Source organism: Nannobrachium achirus (assembly GCF_963921795.1).
Source record: "Nannobrachium achirus genome assembly, chromosome: 17".
NCBI classification, from domain to species: Eukaryota; Metazoa; Chordata; class Actinopteri; order Myctophiformes; family Myctophidae; genus Nannobrachium; species Nannobrachium achirus.
The window spans coordinates 54,793,614-54,814,038 of record NC_137824.1 but is presented as its reverse complement, the minus strand read 5'-3'; the positions used below and the strand labels follow the sequence as shown (position 1 = coordinate 54,814,038).

Below are 20,425 nucleotides of genomic sequence, written 5' to 3'. Positions count from 1 at the left end.
GTGTAGTGCAAGATTCAGTAAAAGTGGGCTTCTTTCTAGCGTCCACTTACATAATGTTTCAATTTCACAAAATTATAGAGAAAAAAAAAACAAATTTTAGTCATATGAAAAACAGACAAATAAATGGTGATGGGGAGGGGGGGCTCATTTATTGAGTAGAGATGATTTTTAGAAGGATTTAAACCACACTAAGGACATGTGGACAAGGTGTAATTATAATCATTAATTTTCTATGACTGTATGTTGCAATCCAGCCTGGTTTTGGCTCGCAGCCCACTGATCAAAAAACCTAACTAATACAGAGGCACTTGCCCATACAGGTATGGGCAAACAAAGTTGACCTCATTCGCACGACCGTGCGTTTCCCAACGGGTCTGTGGCCTTAAGCTAGATGCAGAATAGACCAAAAACAAATCTTTGCTTCTGGGGGTCCCTGGAACAAAATATTTTGCGAAGGGGGTCTGTGGCCGAATACATATCATTCTGGGGGTCCTTGACATGACAAAGTTTGAGAAACAATGATAGCAACATAATTTGAGGGACAGCGAATGCATTTTCCGGCAGCGGCACCTGCCGCGGCGTCGCCAGACTTGCCGACAACAGCCGCGGCAATGATTCCTATGCCGCGGCAATTGATTCCTATGCCGTGGCATATAGGCCTGGGGCGGTATGGACATTTTGTTACCGCGATTACCGTCTTCCCATTTACCGCCGGTACTGCGGTAATTACCGCACCCCCGTATCTATTAATTAAGGTTCGGCGATAAGCCAAAATATTGCAATCATCTTCCCAAAAGGAGGGGCGACACAGCCTGACTGCCCGAGTTATACTTCTCCGTACAGCACAGCGTGTCTGGCTTTCAAAGGAGCAGATCTACAAGCTCACAACACGTCGCATCCGCGATGCGTTCTGAGCTTTTAGATCTGCACTGTCGGGTTACCATAGTAACGTAGGCAAGCTACGTAGGCTAGCTACTTGGGCTATTCAGACACAAACAGCTGAAGGAAGGGTTGTCAGATCGTGTACAGTGATTCTGTAAACTCACGTCACGTCACGTCTCAACTCTCAAATCGCAGTGATTGAGTGCTGCTATATACAGGTTTTAGTTACAAGACTTGACAGAAAAGGTTATAAAATCGCCGACGCGCCGCTGGACGGAGCACAACGTGCGACGCGGTGGAGAAATTAAAATAGTTTCATTTTCGGCTTTAGTCCACGCGGCCCGCGCTCCGCCAGTAATCCGTATGAATAAAAAAAGATATGCCACAACACAAGGTAGCCTATGTATTAACATCCTTGTGTCGAGTGGATTACAGAGAAAGAGTTGTGCTCCGTACTCTATCTATGCCCTGCGTGCAGCCGTGCACTGTGTACACTGCAGGTCTCTGTGTGTGAGTGACGTATGTGGCTTCCAACGTGTGGTACACGGCCCAGAGCAGAGCGGCATGGAGCGCATGCGGTCCTCGCTTCTCCCCCGTTTTAAAACTCGCTTGTTTTCCAATAAAAAATAGACCTTTTTTTTGTCTTTTTACCGCGGTAAGCACAATGACACCGCGGTAGACCTCGGTATACCGCGGTATGGCGGTACGGCGGTTACCGCCTCCAACCCTAGTGGCATAGCCGGACAGAGCGGCAGTCGGCCGGCATGGAGCCCACCCCCCAACACCACGACCACTGGACCACCGAACATAAATAATGTATTACAACAAGCAGTCACATCACGCTTGCTCTCTGCCGAGGACCACCGACACTGCCGGAGGCGTCGGGGACCACCGGCACCGCCGCTTCTGCTGGTACCTGCCGGCACCTGCCGGATCTGCCGGCACCTGCCGGTACCTGCCGGCATCTGCCGGTACCTGCCGGTACTTGCCGGATCTGCCGGCTCCTGCCGGTACCTGCCGGCATCTGCCGGTACCTGCCGGCACCTGCCGGTACCTGCCGGATCCGCCGCACTTGCCGTTACTACGTGTCAGCTGTTCAACACCCTAACCTTAACCCTTACCCTAAACCTAACCTCCGTGGGAACCCTAACCCTAACCTAACCCTAACCCTTACCCTTACCCTAAACCTAACCTCTGTGGGAACCCTAACCCTAACCCTGACCCTAACCCTAACCCTAACCCTAACCCTAACCCTAACCCTAACCCTTACCCTAAACCTAACCTCCGTGGGGTGAGTCGCTAACCCTCCCGACGCTCCTTTGTCGAAATGACGGTCGTTCGAAAGAACAAGATTTCCCCACATAGGTGCCAGCAGGTGCCGGCAGATCCGGCAGGTGCCGGCAGATCCGGCAGGTGCCGGCAGGTACCGGCAGGTGCCGGCAGGTACCGGCAGGTGCCGGCAGATCTGGAAGGTGCCGGCAGGTACCGGCAGGTGCAGGCAGATCCGGCAGGTGCCGGCAGAAGTGGCGGTGCTGGTGGTCCCCGGCGACTCCGGCAGTATGGCGGCAGTGTCGGTGGTCCCCGGTGGTCCCCGGCAGCTGGTCCACTGGTGGTCATCGTTGGGGGGGGGGGGGGGGGTTCAACAACAGTGGCAGAAGCCTCCGCAACAGCGGCAGACGCCGCGGATTAAGAATAATTGCTGCGGCATAGGAATCATTGCCGTGGCATAGGAATCATTGCCGTGGCTGTTGCCGGCACTTCTGGCAGTGCCGCGGCAGGTGCCGGTGCCGGAAAGTGTATTGGCTCCTTCTGCATAATTTTTTTTCTGAAAACTGTTAGGAATTAGAAGACATTTGTAGAATGTGCCTATCAGTGGTTAAGGACCCCCAAAATGTGTTTTTGGCCGCGGACCCCCATCTCAAAATATTTTGTTCCACGGATGGACCCCTATCGCAAAATATTTTGTTCCAAGGACCCCCAGAAGCAAAGATTACATTTCGGTCTATTCTGTATCTAGCTTAAGGCCACAGACTCGTGCCAAATACCTACATAGCTATGAATATGACTATGGGTTCACACAGTGAAAACAGCACATTATAGGTAGGTAAACAGTGTTCTTATTTTACATTTCACAGACCAGAAGACCGGGCGCTGTGACCACGTTCAGGTTTTTAGACAGATTTCTCATGTTGTTATGTTCATAGACAGTTGCGTCCCCTCTGAAACTAGCACTTGCCCGGTCGGGGAACCTGAAAGTAAACTCCACCTGCCCGAAAGTTTTATTTACCTGCCAGGGGCTTGTTGTCAACTGCTCCTAATGTAATATATATATATATATATTTATTCTTTTCTCACATCTCTACAGATAAGGGCTTCATCATGACTTCAGGAGAGGTCTGCTGCTCCCTAGCAGACAGCAGAACCAACAGTGACCAGTGCCGACCTCTCATCCTCGAAAGACTGCAGACAGAAGAAGAGAACTGGAAAACGCTCGCTGCCCGTAAACTTAAAAGACACTGCACGTGCACTCCGGAGAAGGCCAGGGCTAAAGTACTGGGTTTCTTCCCGATTCTAAAATGGCTGCCACGTTATCAACTCAGGGAATGGATCCTGGGGGATGTCATGTCAGGACTGATTGTCGGTGTCCTATTGGTTCCCCAGTCCATTGCCTACTCTCTATTGGCCGGCCAGGATCCCATATATGGTCTTTACACGTCCTTCTTCTCGTCCATCATTTACACCCTCCTGGGCACCTCGAGGCACATCTCCGTGGGGATATTTGGCGTGCTGTGCCTGCTGGTCGGGCAGGTTGTGGACAGGGAGCTGGCTGTAGCGGGATACCTCACAGAGAGCAGTAGCAACGGCAGCACCCTGCTGGCCGGCCAGGGGAATGGCAGCGTTGGTCCTGCGTGCGACAAGAGCTGCTATGCCATCATGGTGGGAGCTACAGTTACCTTCACTGCTGGGGTGTACCAGGTAAGGGGGTGGAGGTGGGGATCCTTGGATTAGTTTAGGACAGTGTTTCTCAAATGGGGGTACGTGTATAGGGCTGTCACAATTATTACATAATCGTCTAATCGTGATTATTTGACATTATCGCAATTATTTTGTCATAATCGTCATAATCGTGAATGTTGAAAAATTTCAGAAATAGTGGAAATAGCAGATCTACAAGCTCACAACGCGTTGCATCGCGACTCGTTATAAATGTTATTTTTTAAGTAGTAAGTTGTCAAATATGTCATTAATTTCTTTGTGTATTTAGGTTTTGTGTCATATCTGCCATGTGCAACTTCAAAGCCTAAAAGCCAAACAGAAATGTAATTGTCAATGACAAAAACACAATTAAATCGTTAGTCGCCAATTATTTGAGTGAAATGTCATATCGTGACAGCCCTATACGTATACACCTAGGGGTACGCAGGGGTACTGCAGGGGGTATGTGAGGAAAGAAAAGTGAATATGTATTTTAGTGTTATGGTCAATGATAAAACATTGACAGTCTTTGCGTGAACCTGCTCATCAACACCTTGACTAGTACAACTGTTATTGAATAGAAAGCAATGTTTGTTTGCCATTATGCTGTTTTGTTTTGAACGTATTGGCATTGGAACTGGACTTTTGATGTAGGGGAAGGGGGTACTCGGCTTCAGAAATCAGCATAAGGGGTTACTGCTGCCCAACAGGTTTGAGAACCACTGGTATAGGAAAGGAAATGGGGCATTGAAAAAGGCTGTTGCCGCCTTCACCAGTGCTGTAAATGTGCCTTGAGCAACATTGTTAAAGGTGATACACCATGCATTTAAAAAGTATTTATGTCATATTGTTTATGTCCCAAAAACGTTTTTCAAAAGGTTTGAGGCTAAATTACCACTCCTAAATAGAGAGCCTCTCTCATTTTTGAATGGCTCTCAGAGCATTTTCAGCTGCAGTACCACCTTTGGCCTGAACTGCGCCACCCCCCCAAATCCTTTTGAAGAAAAAAAAACGTTTTTTTGAAATAAATCTTTTTTGAAAAAAAAGAAAGTTGTTTTTCTTTTTTTTTGTGTGATGACGTCACAATCGGCAGATGACGTCACAATCGCAGCAAATCTGGACAGCCTGTTTTGAGAACCCGTGGGATACTTTTAACCTTCGCCTTCTCAAAACCAGAGAAAGACACAACGGTCAGAAATGGGACTTTGTGAGGATAGAAGGTGCTAGTGAGACCCCAAAAAAAGGAAAAGTGAAATTTCATGGTGTATCACCTTTAACTCCCAAATTCAAGCTCTAGTCTACAAGCTCACAACGTGACATGTTGTGAACTTGTAGATCAGCTATTTTCAATGAATGAAAAAACAGAAGGGGCCCAAGTACAGAACACTGCCCAGGTCAACAAAGTATGGCATATACTGTACGTTAAAAACAGATGCACGCAAAAGAAACAGTAAAACAAAATGCTGCAATTATTTTGATATGATATGGGAATTGGCCCTACAGGAAATGCATTGGCCGGGTTTCCTAAAGCGATTTTAGCCCTTCGTAGCTCACGCATGGTCATAAACCGTCATGTTCCCGGGTGTACATGGGTTCAGGCACAGCGACTTATTTAGCCCCCTACAACTACACCAACATTCAAATTTCACAAACAAATTGCTTAATAAAGTCTCACACCCGTCTAAATATGGTACGGCATTCTATAATTACCCATATCCTTCATGTTCTTTTATCCGGGCGATCGCTTTTTTATCTCAATGGGTTTGGTGCGCATGGGGAACGCCAGGAAATCCATGGGAAAACTAAACACGATGGGATAAAAGGCTTCGTATTAAATAACACAGAGGATACGGGTAATTATAGAATGCCGTACCCCATTTAGACAGGTGTGAAACTTATTAAGCGAAATCTGAATGTTTTTTTTTTTTTTTTAATACTATTTTTTGGCTTAGTTAGTTAGTTTTCAAACAAAATATAGAATATAGGCTAACAATAGTATTAATGATAATAGTAAATGGCCATTGATTTATTATTCACACCAGCACCAACTGTAAACTGTGTAGAGTGAAGGAGCACAGCAGAGTGGCACCTGCCTGCTACACACTCCCCTCCTGTCTCAGACACAGGTGTGATTGATTCAGGCTTGATTGTTTGGTACTTGGTGGCCATCATCAAAGAAAAGGGAAAACAGTGCCCTCTGTATTGTAAAGCATCACAGAATCTGTTCTTGAGAGATTAGGTGAACAGTACACTGGCACACTAAAAAGAAAGATGAAGAGTAGTACTTAGGCTACCAATTACCTGAAGAGCCATGTTGTACATAGGTAAATGTGCATTGAAATCCAGTAAAAAAAAAAAATTAATAAAAAAATAATAATAATAATTAATTTTCGATTTTCGAATAATATTCGAATATTGCTATAGAATAATCGATTTTGATAAAGGTCCATTTTTGACATCCCTAATGTAAACCCGGGAACATGACGGTCGTAACTTTACGACCATGCGTGAGCTACGAAGGGTTAAAATCGCTTTGGGAAACCCGGCCATTGACATTTCTCTTCAGCTCTCCTAATGCATCTCCTCATTCTCCTCTCTCTCTGTCCCCTCACAGGTGCTCATGGGTCTATTCCAGGTGGGCTTTGTCTCTGTCTACCTCTCTGACTCCCTCCTGAGTGGCTTTGCTACAGGAGCCTCCCTGACCATCCTCACCTCTCAGCTCAAGTACCTCTTGGGCCTTAACATCCCCCGGCCCCAGGGTTGGTTCACCCTGGCCAAGACCTGGTACAGCCTCCTAGCCAACCTGGGGAGCACCAACATATGTGACCTGGTCACTAGCCTGCTGTGTCTCCTGGTGCTGGTGCCAGCCAAGGAGCTCAACTATTACTTCAAGGACAAACTGAAGGTAAGGAGAACCAATTGATTTCAAAGGCAGTGCTGCAGTTCCTGCACAACACTGGACTATATGTGACTCAGCATGACTGAGGGGTAGTCATTTCGGAAGGCAGGGTTTTTCACTACTGCTAATATGATTTTTTTCTTTCTTTTTTTTTTTTCTAAAATGAAAAAAGCCACAAATGCATCTCAAAATATCTAGGCTACATTTCACTTAAACGCCAGAGCTTAACTCTGCATGTAAATAAGACTTTTTTTTAATTAATGTGAGAGATCGTCAGGTCATTTGCAGGTTAGACATTTATTTAGAACTTGAATATCTCAAAAGTAGTATTTCAGCATGGCATCATTCTATAAGCCATATCTTCAAGACTGTTGGGTCAATCTCCACAACCAATATATCATATTAGAGCTATGATCCCCAGCTTTCAAATGAAATGAAAAAATGAAAATGAGAAAAAATGCAATGACTAGCCGTCAGCTGCGCTGGGACACATAGGAAGATATAGCTAGATAACCAGTAGACCAGTGGAGGGCAGTAATACACCTTGCGGCGTCCACACTGCCGGAAACCAAAAAGAAGAAGGTGGTAAGGAGGCGGTGGATAGTGGATATACTTCATGGATTGTATGTGAAGGTTGTATTTATTTTAAAAGTATGTCTGGAGCTTTCTGCTGAGACTGTTATCCCTGCGACCGACTCCGGACAAGCGGTTGAAGATGGATGATTGGTGCTTTGTTTATAAATGTACTGAATAATCTGTGTTGATGGTGTAGCTAATTATTCTTAGGACTTCACCATTGTATTGTTTTTGTGGGCTTGACATTCTACAGGTTTTGCATTATGAAACACTTTAGAACAATTTACGGTAACCCTTTACTTTCCGGTACAGTAATTACATGGTAGTTACCACGTAATTACAAGGTAATTACTTGGTAACCACCCCGTATTTACTGAGTAATAATTAGGTAATTACAAGGTAACTACAATGTATTTTACATAGTAATTACCTGGTGTTACCTGGTAATTCCCAGATACATTCCTGAGAACTACCAGGTAATTACTAGGTAATTTAAAGCATGTACCTGGTAATTCCATAGTAACTACCTGGTAATACACTTAGTAATTACTTAGTTTATTACCCGGTAGTTCCCTGGTATTTTCTTAGATACTACAAGGTAATTATTAGGTAATTATAAGTATTTTATTATGTATTTAGCATGTAATTATACTGTAACTACCTGGTAATACACTTAGCAATTACTAGGTTTATTACCCGGTAGTTACCTGGTATTTTCTTGTATACTACAAGGTAATTATTAGGTAATTATAAGTATTTTATTATGTATTTAGCATGTAATTATAGTGTAACTACCTGGTAATACACTTAGCAATTACTAGGTTTATTACCCGGTAGTTACCTGGTATTTTCTTGTATACTACAAGGTAATTATTAGGTAATTATAAGTATTTTATTATGTATTTAGCATGTAATTATAGTGTAACTACCTGGTAATACACATAGTAATTACAAGGTATATTGCCTGGTATTTACCAGGTATTTTCTTTGATACTACCAGGAATTTATGAGTAGTTGCTTATGCAATTACTATATAATTACATGGTAACTACCATGTAATATACCTATTAATGTCTAGGTAATTCCTATGTATTTTCTTAGAAATTACTAGGTAATTACCGTTTAATTTCATGTTAACTATCATGTTATTTACCTGGTCCTTACCTTGATAGGTAACCCATTATAATCTGTGCATATACAAAGGTACTTACCTGGTATTTACCCAATAACTCCAAAAAGTATTTACAGGGAAATTACCCAGTAGTTACTGTTGGTTTGTACTGTAAAGTAAAGCGTGATCAATTCCATGACCTTACCTGGTAATTACTCAGTATTAACCCAATAACTACAAAAGGTATTTACATGGAAATTACCCAGTAGTTACTGTTGGTTTGTACTGTAAAGTAAAGCGTGATCAATTCCATGACCTTACCTGGTAATTACTCAGTATTAACCTAATAACTACAAAAAGTATTTACAGGGAAATTACCCAGTAGTTTCTGTTGGTTTGTACTGTAAAGTAAAGCGTGATCAATTCCATGACCTTACCTGGTAATTACTAAGTGTTTACCCTGTAACCAGAATAATTATGTGCCTTGCATTTAGCCAGTGTAAGTGCAACTACTGAAAAATAAGTACTTTTTTTTTGGGACCAAATGGCATCATGGCCATGGGTGGATAAAATAACCAGGCCTCAAAAATGACCAGTGTCGTTCATTTGTGTTCAGTGCATGCTTCTCCGGTGTCCGTGAGTCTGCTTCTCCCCTGGACAGCACACTGCATCTGAAATCCAGTTCCCACCCCAAGCACCAGCAAGCAACCCCACCATAACCAAGGCATGATACAACACAAATATAAATTCATTACATTAACACCTCCTCAACCACCACCAACCTTGACATAACACACAAAAAAACAGGTGAGCTGGCAAAGAGATTTCTTTATAAAATGCTGTAATGCTTTTCAATAAACAAACAAAAAAAAAACATGTTCGACAGTGCAATACTATAAAAAAGCTATTTACAAGAAGTACACAAAATGACAGTTGATTCTTCACACATTGGTTGCCAACCCCGAGTTCCCCGAGTTTATAATGGTACCCCCCAATTGCCAACCCCGAGTTCCCCGACCAAAAAAGGAAAAAAAACATTTTTGGACCTCTAGAAATGTATTAGGCATGATCGCGATTTTGCATGTTTAACCCCCATACAACCCCCATACAACTCAGGTAGCAGACCTCCAAGCTCACAACAGTGTAAAACATAATGGCTGCTATCTCATGAATGCCTGAACGGATTTCCAATCGGATTCTTTTGTTTGAAAGCTGGGAGCATTGTGCACACACATGGTGCATGATCTAGGCATGGGCGTGCATGATCCGTGCACTATGAATTACATGGAGTCTATGGAGACCTTGGCAACTTGGACCCTCAAGAGATTTTTTTTTTTTAAGGAAACAAATGTGTTCATATACATATGAGTCGAACCGCTGAGATAATTTTAACACAGTTCTTATATGAAATATATGAAAAGGGTCTAGGGGAATTCAGAATGGGGGAAGAAAATGACGAACCAGCTAGGATGGGTAAATTACGTCACGCTTTACTGTTCTAAGGTTTAAGGCGCTTATGAGACCAGATGAGACCAGATGCAAGTCACTTGAGTTGGCCGGCTCAATTTTATATTGAATGAAATATAATTAGTAGGAGTAGAAATAATAGAAAATAAAACAATGTGCACAAACATACAGTACAATAATGAATGGAGATAGGTATACCATGACTCAGTGAATCCGGTTTTCAAGATTTTCTTTTCTGAGGGTTTTAATTCCTAGGCTGCACCCAACTATACTGTATTACTGACTGAATAATACCTCTCTGCCCCTGCAGAGCAGAGAGAATGTGAGTGTGAGGGTACTAATTGAACCACTAATTGTCCAGTCCTGCACTGTTCCTCACAGGGCAGTTCTTCTGTGTGCAGTCTGTGTGTATCACCGACCAGTACTGCACTGCCAGGGCAGTTTGTGTGTGATAATTTCCTACCACGCTGGGGACACAGACTCTGGCTCACTGACTATGGCTCTGGGTCTGCCCAAGGAGAATTCTTAGATCAGGTCTGGGTCCTTCCAATCTTGGGTTGCTTGCCACTCCTTGGTTGAAAAGAGTCAGGCTGAATCAAACAGATGTGTCAAAAAAAAAAAAAAAAAAAAAAAAAACTGACCTGCATAAAGCAAGGCCAGAGGCATCTCTGTGTTAATGTCTAAAACAATATCAGTGACACAGTTGTCGTTACATAAGGTTTCACTTCAAATACTTAATACATAAATTCAACAGTTGTTCAAACAACAAAATAAAAAAGAAATCTTCCAGTACAGGTGAAGGGCTGATAGATGTTAACACAGGCCTGTATTGAGTGGTAATTCTGTAAACAGAACAAGACAATAGAATCATTACTTAAACAGTACTTAAAAAATTACATCATTGAACAGGCTTTAAATGCATTAGTATTACAGATTACAGAATGCATTACATTAGAGAAAGAAATGCTTTACAGAAATGCATTAAAGTAAATTGCATTACACCAGGGAACTAGCATTCCATATTATGATAATGGCATAGAACAATCACAGGGCCATGGAAGTACTGCTGAGGCCTTTACAATAGAATGCTCCAAACTAGCTAGTTAGGCTAGCGAAAATTAGCATATGAACTAAACAACACAATAGCAACCCAGCAATTGATAACACATTGTAATGCTCCCAGCTAGCTGGCCAGGCTAGCGAAATTAGCATATGAGCTAAGCAACACAATAGTAGTACAGAAATTCCCATTAGACACATTATGGCCAAAACGTCATGTACTACATTATACAGCATTCTCTGCACATAGAAAACAATGCAGTAAGAACTTACTCTTCACAAACACACTCTTATTGAAAGTTGCAGGATTAAGGCACTGTGTTTATGTCCTGACTTGTCCTCACTCCTCACTGACCTCTGAAACATCAGGCCCCCCAAACACTCAGTAGAAAACTGAGCTGCCCAAAAAAATGCCTGAACAAAATAAACATAATAATAATAATAATAATAATAAACTGAGGACACAAGGAGGGGAATTTATAACATAGCCCATTTTACTAATTTATTGTAAAGGGTAATTCCGTCCATTTTAACCCATTTTCTGGAACTGGGCTAAATGATCCTTCAACCAGAAGGGGCCTCCCCAAACCTGTCTGCCCTGAATGACAGCCTGCTGCCTGTGCAGGGACACCAGGTGAAACTAATGCCAATCAATCAGAGTGAGAGCAGAGATCACAGCAGAGCACAGAGCAGAAGCTGCTGAGAAGCATTCAAGTTTCAGATTAAGACTATGTATTATTTTGTCAGTTGTGTGCAGGAACGCACAACATTAATGACTTTATCTTGCTGTGAGGAGCAACACATAGTCATCTGAATAGCACTGGTGTGCTGGTGCTGAATTCATGTGCAGGCCTTGGTGAGTGACAAGCAGTGTTTTGCCTTAGCTGCTAGGTGGCTAACTTGTGCTGGTGTTTCAGAGGTCAGTGAGGACAAGTCAGGACATAAACACAGTGCCTTAATCCTGCAACTTTCAATAAGAGTGTGTTTGTGAAGAGTAAGTTCTTACTGCATTGTTTTCTATGTGCAGAGAATGCTGTATAATGTAGTACATGACGTTTTGGCCATAATGTGTCTAATGGGAATTTCTGTACTACTATTGTGTTGCTTAGCTCATATGCTAATTTCGCTAGCCTGGCCAGCTAGCTGGGTTGCTATTGTGTTGTTTAGTTCATATGCTAATTTTCGCTAGCCTAACTAGCTAGTTTGGAGCATTCTATTGTAAAGGCCTCAGCAGTACTTCCATGGCCCTGTGATTGTTCTATGCCATTATCATAATATGGAATGCTAGTTCCCTGGTGTAATGCAATTTACTTTAATGCATTTCTGTAAAGCATTTCTTTCTCTAATGTAATGCATTCTGTAATCTGTAATACTAATGCATTTAAAGCCTGTTCAATGATGTAATTTTTTAAGTACTGTTTAAGTAATGATTCTATTGTCTTGTTCTGTTTACAGAATTACCACTCAATACAGGCCTGTGTTAACATCTATCAGCCCTTCACCTGTACTGGAAGATTTATTTTTTATTTTGTTGTTTTAACAACTGTTGAATTTATGTATTAAGTATTTGAAGTGAAACATTATGTAACGACAACTGTGTCACTGATATTGTTTTAGACATTAACACAGAGATGCCTCTGGCCTTGCTTTATGCAGGTCAGTTTTTTTTTTTCTTTTTTTTTTTTTGACACATCTGTTTGATTCAGCCTGACTCTGGTCAACCAAGGAGTGGCAAGCAACCCAAGATTGGAAGGACCCAGACCTGATCTAAGAATTCTCCTTGGGCAGACCCAGAGCCATAGTCAGTGAGCCAGAGTCTGTGTCCCCAGCGTGGTAGGAAATTATCACACACAAACTGCCCTGGCAGTGCAGTACTGGTCGGTGATACACACAGACTGCACACAGAAGAACTGCCCTGTGAGAAACAGTGCAGGACTGGACAATTAGTGGTTCAATTAGTACCCTCACACTCACATTCTCTCTGCTCTGCAGGGGCAGAGAGGTATTATTCAGTCAGTAATACAGTATAGTTGGGTGCACCCTAGGAATTAAAACCCTCAGAAAAGAAAATCTTGAAAACCGGATTCACTGAGTCATGGTATACCTATCTCCATTCATTATTGTACTGTATGTTTGTGCACATTGTTTTATTTTCTATTAGTTCTACTCCTACTAATTATATTTCATTCAATATAAAATTGAGCCGGCCAACTCAAGTGACTTGCATCTGGTCTCATCTGGTCTCATAAGCGCCTTAAACCTTAGAACAGTAAAGCGTGACGTAATTTACCCATCCTAGCTGGTTCGTCATTTTCTTCCCCCATTCTGAATTCCCCTAGACCCTTTTCATATATTTCATATAAGAACTGTGTTAAAATTATCTCAGCGGTTCGACTCATATGTATATGAACACATTTGTTTCCTTAAAAAAAAAATCTCTTGAGGGTCCAAGTTGCCAAGGTCTCCATAGACTCCATGTAATTCATAGTGCACGGATCGTGCACGCCCATGCCTAGATCATGCACCATGTGTGTGCACAATGCTCCCAGCTTTCAAACAAAAGAATCCGATTGGAAATCCGTTCAGGCATTCATGAGATAGCAGCCATTATGTTTTACACTGTTGTGAGCTTGGAGGTCTGCTACCTGAGTTGTATGGGGGTTGTATGGGGGTTAAACATGCAAAATCGCGATCATGCCTAATACATTTCTAGAGGTCCAAAAATGTTTTTTTTCTTTTTTGGTCGGGGAACTCGGGGTTGGCAATTGGGGGGTACCATTATAAACTCGGGGAACTCGGGGTTGGCAACCAATGTGTGAAGAATCAACTGTCATTTTGTGTACTTCTTGTAAATAGTTTTTTTTATAGTATTGCACTGTCGAACATGTTTTTTTTTTGTTTGTTTATTGAAAAGCATTACAGCATTTTATAAAGAAATCTCTTTGCCAGCTCACCTGTTTTTTTGCGTGTTATGTCAAGGTTGGTGGTGGTTGAGGAGGTGTTAATGTAATGAATTTATATTTGTGTTGTATCATGCCTTGGTTATGGTGGGGTTGCTTGCTGGTGCTTGGGGTGGGAACTGGATTTCAGATGCAGTGTGCTGTCCAGGGGAGAAGCAGACTCACGGACACCGGAGAAGCATGCACTGAACACAAATGAACGACACTGGTCATTTTTGAGGCCTGGTTATTTTATCCACCCATGGCCATGATGCCATTTGGTCCCCCAAAAAAAGTACTTATTTTTCAGTAGTTGCACTTACACTGGCTAAATGCAAGGCACATAATTATTCTGGTTACAGGGTAAACACTTAGTAATTACCAGGTAAGGTCATGGAATTGATCACGCTTTACTTTACAGTACAAACCAACAGTAACGACTGGGTAATTTCCCTGTAAATACTTTTTGTAGTTATTGGGTTAATACTGAGTAATTACCAGGTAAGGTCATGGAATTGATCACGCTTTACTTTACAGTACAAACCAACAGTAACTACTGGGTAATTTCCATGTAAATACCTTTTGTAGTTATTGGGTTAATACTGAGTAATTACCAGGTAAGGTCATGGAATTGATCACGCTTTACTTTACAGTACAAACCAACAGTAACTACTGGGTAATTTCCCTGTAAATACTTTTTGGAGTTATTGGGTAAATACCAGGTAAGTACCTTTGTATATGCACAGATTATAATGGGTTACCTATCAAGGTAAGGACCAGGTAAATAACATGATAGTTAACATGAAATTAAACGGTAATTACCTAGTAATTTCTAAGAAAATACATAGGAATTACCTAGACATTAATAGGTATATTACATGGTAGTTACCATGTAATTATATAGTAATTGCATAAGCAACTACTCATAAATTCCTGGTAGTATCAAAGAAAATACCTGGTAAATACCAGGCAATATACCTTGTAATTACTATGTGTATTACCAGGTAGTTACACTATAATTACATGCTAAATACATAATACAATACTTATAATTACCTAATAATTACCTTGTAGTATACAAGAAAATACCAGGTAACTACCGGGTAATAAACCTAGTAATTGCTAAGTGTATTACCAGGTAGTTACAGTATAATTACATGCTAAATACATAATAAAATACTTATAGTTACCTAATAATTACCTTGTAGTATCTAAGAAAATACCGGGGAACTACCGGGTAATAAACTAAGTAATTACTAAGTGTATTACCAGGTAGTTACTATGGAATTACCAGGTACATGCTTTAAATTACCTAGTAATTACCTGGTAGTTCTCAGGAATGTATCTGGGAATTACCAGGTAACACCAGGTAATTACTATGTAAAATACATTGTAGTTACCTTGTAATTACCTAGTTATTACTCAGTAAATACGGGGTGGTTACCAAGTAATTACCTGGTAACTACCTGTAATTACGTGGTAACTACCATGTAATTACTGTACCGGAAAGTAAAGGGTTACCCAATTTACAATTTAGGCATTTAGCTTAGCAGATGCTCTTAATCCAGAGCGATTTACAGTAAGCAAGAACAGCACCAGGTAATACATCAAATGCATAGAAGTAGTCATCTTAAAAATGTAGGTAAACCAAGGACTTATTCAATAAAATCATCAAAACCAAAACATAAATAATCTGTACATCGAAGCTATACACAATCGGTCTATATATAGAAAAGCCATCTAAATTACATTTTTGCCTTAATATAATCCTGTATGGTCATAGAGGGTCATCAAGGGTAGAACCATGCTTTAGTGCTGAAAAATATACACTCTCTGTTACTAAGGGGAAACAAATTGTATTGCTGAATGCAGAGCAGAGCAAGTCTTTTTGTGCAAGTCCCAGCAAAAGTCTTTCAAAACACTTTCTTTTTTGTCCCACTCAGGCTCCCATCCCCTTCGAGCTGGTAGTGGTGATCGCTGCCACCCTGGCGTCCCACTTTGGCCACTTCAACAGCGAGTACGGCTCGGCCGTGGCCGGCCACATCCCCACGGGTTTCCTGCCTCCCCAGCTCCCCTCCTGGTCGCTCATCCCCAACGTGGCCGTCGACGCTTTCTCCATCGCCATCGTGGGCTTTGCCATCACCGTGTCTCTGTCGGAGATGTTCGCCAAGAAGCACGGCTACACGGTGGACGCCAACCAAGAGATGTACGCCATCGGGTTCTGCAACATCCTGCCCTCTTTCTTCCGCTGCTTCACCACCAGCGCGGCGCTGACCAAGACCCTGGTGAAGGAGTCCACGGGCTGCCAGACCCAGGTGTCAGGCCTGGTCACCTCACTGGTACTGCTGCTGGTACTGCTGGTCATAGCACCACTCTTCTACTCACTGCAGAAGTTAGTACATGTAGTTTTACTTTTACAAATAGTTTTCCAATTCAAATTAAAGTTTTTAGTACTTCGTTTTTTTTTTTTTACAACAAGGGTTCATATTTAAGATTGTAATTAGAGAAAAGAAAAGATGAGTGTTAAAATGTTTTCATTTACTGATTTCTATCGTTTTAGCGATTTTAGTATTTTGATTTCAGTGGGAAGGGGCATGCGTACAAGTGGCTAAATATGTCTTTTTAGAAACAATAAGCCGGCAATTTCTTTGTTACTATTTACACCAGCCCCCATAAGTCACATCTGCCCATGAGAGATAGCAGTGCATCTTGAGAATGGGCTTATTTTGTCTAAAAATACATAATTAGCCACTTGCATGCATGCCCCCAACCTGGGGGCATGCATGCAAATCAAAATCTTTAAAATCACTAAAACGATAGAAAGAATTAAATGAAAACATTTTAACACTCATCTTTTCTTTTCTCTAATGACTATCTAAAATATGAACCCTTGTTGTAAAAAAAACAAAGTTGTCCTTTAAAACTTTGTTTCAATCATTTCAACATACATTAATGTGACTATAACTACAACCCTTGGAGATCAAAGAGAGTGGGGGAAAAAACAGTTTATTGGGGAGAATGGGGAAACATTTTAAATGACCACCTGTGGGTTCCCTGGACCCACTACATTGAAGCCGGTTCAAGTACATCACTGAACGATTAACCACTTAAATGTTATTTCATACTTTGTTGCACAATAGTGTCGTTCATAAATTATAAAGATAAACAGCAGATCAATATACAAGGTTTCAGCCCGACAGCGACAATATTGTACCCTGTTTTGCAGGCTTGTATAAAGCACCTTACATGCTGGTAAAAACAGATTATGTGACAAGTGAATTGTTAAGTGTGCTGTACAACTAATGCTCTATAACCAATATAATAACCAAGCATGTGTACATTTCACAATAATATCATGGATACATTTCCAGCATCTGTGAGGCCAGTAATGTACTCTAGCCCATAAACAATGTTTTGACTGTTTTACTAGCCCCATAAACAATGTTTTATTTTGACACAACTTTATTTAGTTTGAGGCTGTAAAACATCACTGGCTGTTTAAAATAGTAAGTAGCCTCATGTGGCCCATAGGTCAGTTGCCCATCTCCCGTTTCCTTAGAGGAAGGGGCAGCTTGATGTACTGTACAAGTACTGTACTCCCTGACCCTGTGGACATGACCCTAGTATCGTAGGGACTTTACCCCAATCCAGCCCTTGATGTTGAGTGCCAAGCAGGGAGTCATCAGCTAGCCTTTTTAAATTTAGGCCTAGAATTATTGAATGCTTTAACTAATATTTTGAGATGGGGGTCCGTGGCCAAATACATCATTTTGGGGGTCCTTCACATGAAAAGGTTTGAGAACCACTGAACATGGTAGTCTCTCAAGAACAGACCAACTGAGCTCCAGTTCAAGTGAAAAGGACCTTTTCTTTGACGAAGTTTAGCCAGATTGCTGACATAGAAACATTTTTCTTTTCTTCAAAAAACCTTAGAAGGATTCAAAAGACACTTATAGAATCGGGTCAAAATTTTAATTTTCACAATTTTTCAAAAATAGCAGATCTACAAGCTTGCAGCGTGCCGTGCTGTGCTGTGAGCTTGTATATCTGCTATTTTTTAATAGTTAAAGCATAAAATAATAATACACTATAATGTGTACCCGTTCTAAATGGGTTAAAGTCTTTGGTATGACATGGCCAGGGATTGAACCCCAACCCTCCAGTCTCAGAGTGGACACTGTAACCGCAAGCCCACTGAGACAGTGGCGTCAGTTCAGCAAAAGCTAGGGTATGGCAAAGATGGGAGTCTTCATGCGCACTCCCACAGGGCGGGAAAAAAAACAGGTTTTGTCTGTTTTTTTCCCTGGGTTTCTCCGGTTTCTTGGGCTCTATGGCAACGGTTGTTCAAGTGCAGCTAAACTTGGCATGTTAGTAAAGGTGCCACAATTAACAATAATGCATTGCACCTGTGCAGCTGACCTGCGGAACCTGGGAATATACCATTTTGTCAAGATGGGGAGAATATAAGTGTGGAGAATATCATTATAATACTATTTTACTGTAATTTAACACCATAATAATCAGCACAGATAGACAAAGAGACATTCATGGATTTATATTTAAAAGTAACTTTTATTTTCCCCCTGGACTCAGGGTATGGTAATACCCAATTGCTGCCCCTGCACTGAGATGGTGTAAATGTTCTGTAAAACTAAGTTACCATAGTAACCCAGAACGCTTACATTTTACAATAACATCACTGCAGAGCATTTTCAGCATCTGCAAGCCCATAAGGTACTCAACACCATAAATACTATTTTGACTGATATCGTTACACATTTCTATTTAGTTTCAGGCTGTAAAACATCACTGGATGTCTAAACTAAGGTCCCTATGAAGCAGAAGTTTACACAAGTGCATAATCTGCTTGTCCTTTTGCCTTATCTTGTGTTCCGTGGAAACAGGTTTCAAGGTTGAAATATACATAACTCATGGATATACCGTAGCTCAGCCTCAGGGTTACACCTACCTCTGGTATTGCTGTCACTATGAAAGATGTGCTCGGTTACAGTTCCCATTCAAAGGGGGTTTAAGTGTAAGGCTGCTGTGTTCTTAACACACCTGATTATATAACCTTTACTCATAATGTTGGGCCAGGTAATCTACCACGGTGCATTTCTCCTGTGTGTGGCCTATATTTAGTACTACAATCATCTCTTGAATGTGACCCATTTGAACATTATTCCTCCTAGGCATGGAGCCAAAGTGTAGTAGTTAAGTAAAATGTACTTAGTGTGATGGCTGAGAAAAATGTTGCAATAGCAATCAAGATGAAGTACTTGCCATTCAGGTGAGTGAGCCCATAGAACTAAAATCCCAGAGAACGGAAAACCCAGCTGTATCATCAGACACTACAAGTAACACAAAGAAATTAAATGATCAGTTTTGACTAGACTTAATTTCAATCTCTTTTTTTCTCTTTTGAAGGGAGGGTGTTATTCTTCCAATCCCTCACCATCGTCTTGTGTTCCCCTATCCAGGTGTGTGCTGGCAGTGATAATCGTGGTCAACCTCCGCGGCGCCCTGCGCAGGTTCACGGACGTGCCGCGCATGTGGCACGCCAACCGCGTCGACGCCGCCGTCTGGCTGGTCACCATGGCGAGCTCGGCGCTGGTCAACACGGAGCTGGGCCTCCTGGTGGGCGTGTTGGTGTCTGCGTTCGCCGTCCTGGGCCGCACCCAGCGAGCCCGCGCCGTGGAGCTGGGCCAGGCTGGAGGAGGAGGAGCCTGCGAGGACAGCAGGGAGGTGTACGAGGACCTCGAGACGTACCGCGGACTGCGCAGGCAGCCGGGCGTCGCCCTTTTCCGCTACGAGGCGCCGATCTACTACGCCAACCAGACGCTCTTCAAAGCGGCGCTTTACCGGCGCCTGGGGCTCGACCCTGTGAAAGAGAAAGCCTGGCGGAGGAAGTTGGAGAAGAGGAAGAAGAAACGGGAGAAACTCGGAGAGGCGGCGACAGCGGGGAGGGCGGAGGAGACGGGGGACAAAGAGATCAACTCTGAGGCGGGGGTGACCTTAAACCTCGTGCACCAGAAGGAAGCGTCCGGAGGCTTTCACAGCGTGGTGATCGACTGCGGCCCCGTGCTGTTCCTCGACACCGCGGGCGTCAACGCCCTGAAAGAAGTCCGCAAGGACTACAAAGAAGTCGGCGTCCGCGTCCTGCTGGCCCGGTGCAGTAGCTCCGTACTGGACTCACTGGAGAGGGGCGGGTACCTCCCTGAGGCAAGAGGAGCCGGGGAAGAAAAGAAAGAAACGAGGGAAAGGAGAATGGTGTTCTTCACCATCACGGATGCCGTTCGCTATGCCCAGAGCCTCTCTTCTGCCAACGGAGAGTGTGATACGTTCTGTTGATGTTTACATTATAGGTAGAGCAGGGGTCTTCAACAGGGGGGTCCGGGACCCCTAGGGGGTCCTCAGAGTTACTACAGGGGGTCCTCCAAATATTTGTGTGATAGAAACCTTTTTCTTTTTTCTCCTTTTTATATGAACCACTTGAACCCCTATAGCGTCCATATT

General features: G+C 42.5%; 1 protein-coding gene across 1 annotated transcript; it reads left to right on the top strand.

Moving 5' to 3' along the window:
• Positions 1–3,261: 3,261 nt before the first annotated feature.
• slc26a2 (solute carrier family 26 member 2) lies at positions 3,262–20,260 on the top strand (the record flags this gene model as incomplete). Its single annotated transcript, XM_080746813.1, has 4 exons — positions 3,262–3,858; positions 6,473–6,763; positions 15,853–16,301; positions 19,390–20,260. The coding sequence occupies 4 exons, from the start codon at positions 3,262–3,264 to the stop codon at positions 20,258–20,260; spliced, it is 2,208 nt and encodes a 735-aa protein (XP_080602939.1).
• Between the last annotated feature and the right edge of the window lie 165 nt (positions 20,261–20,425).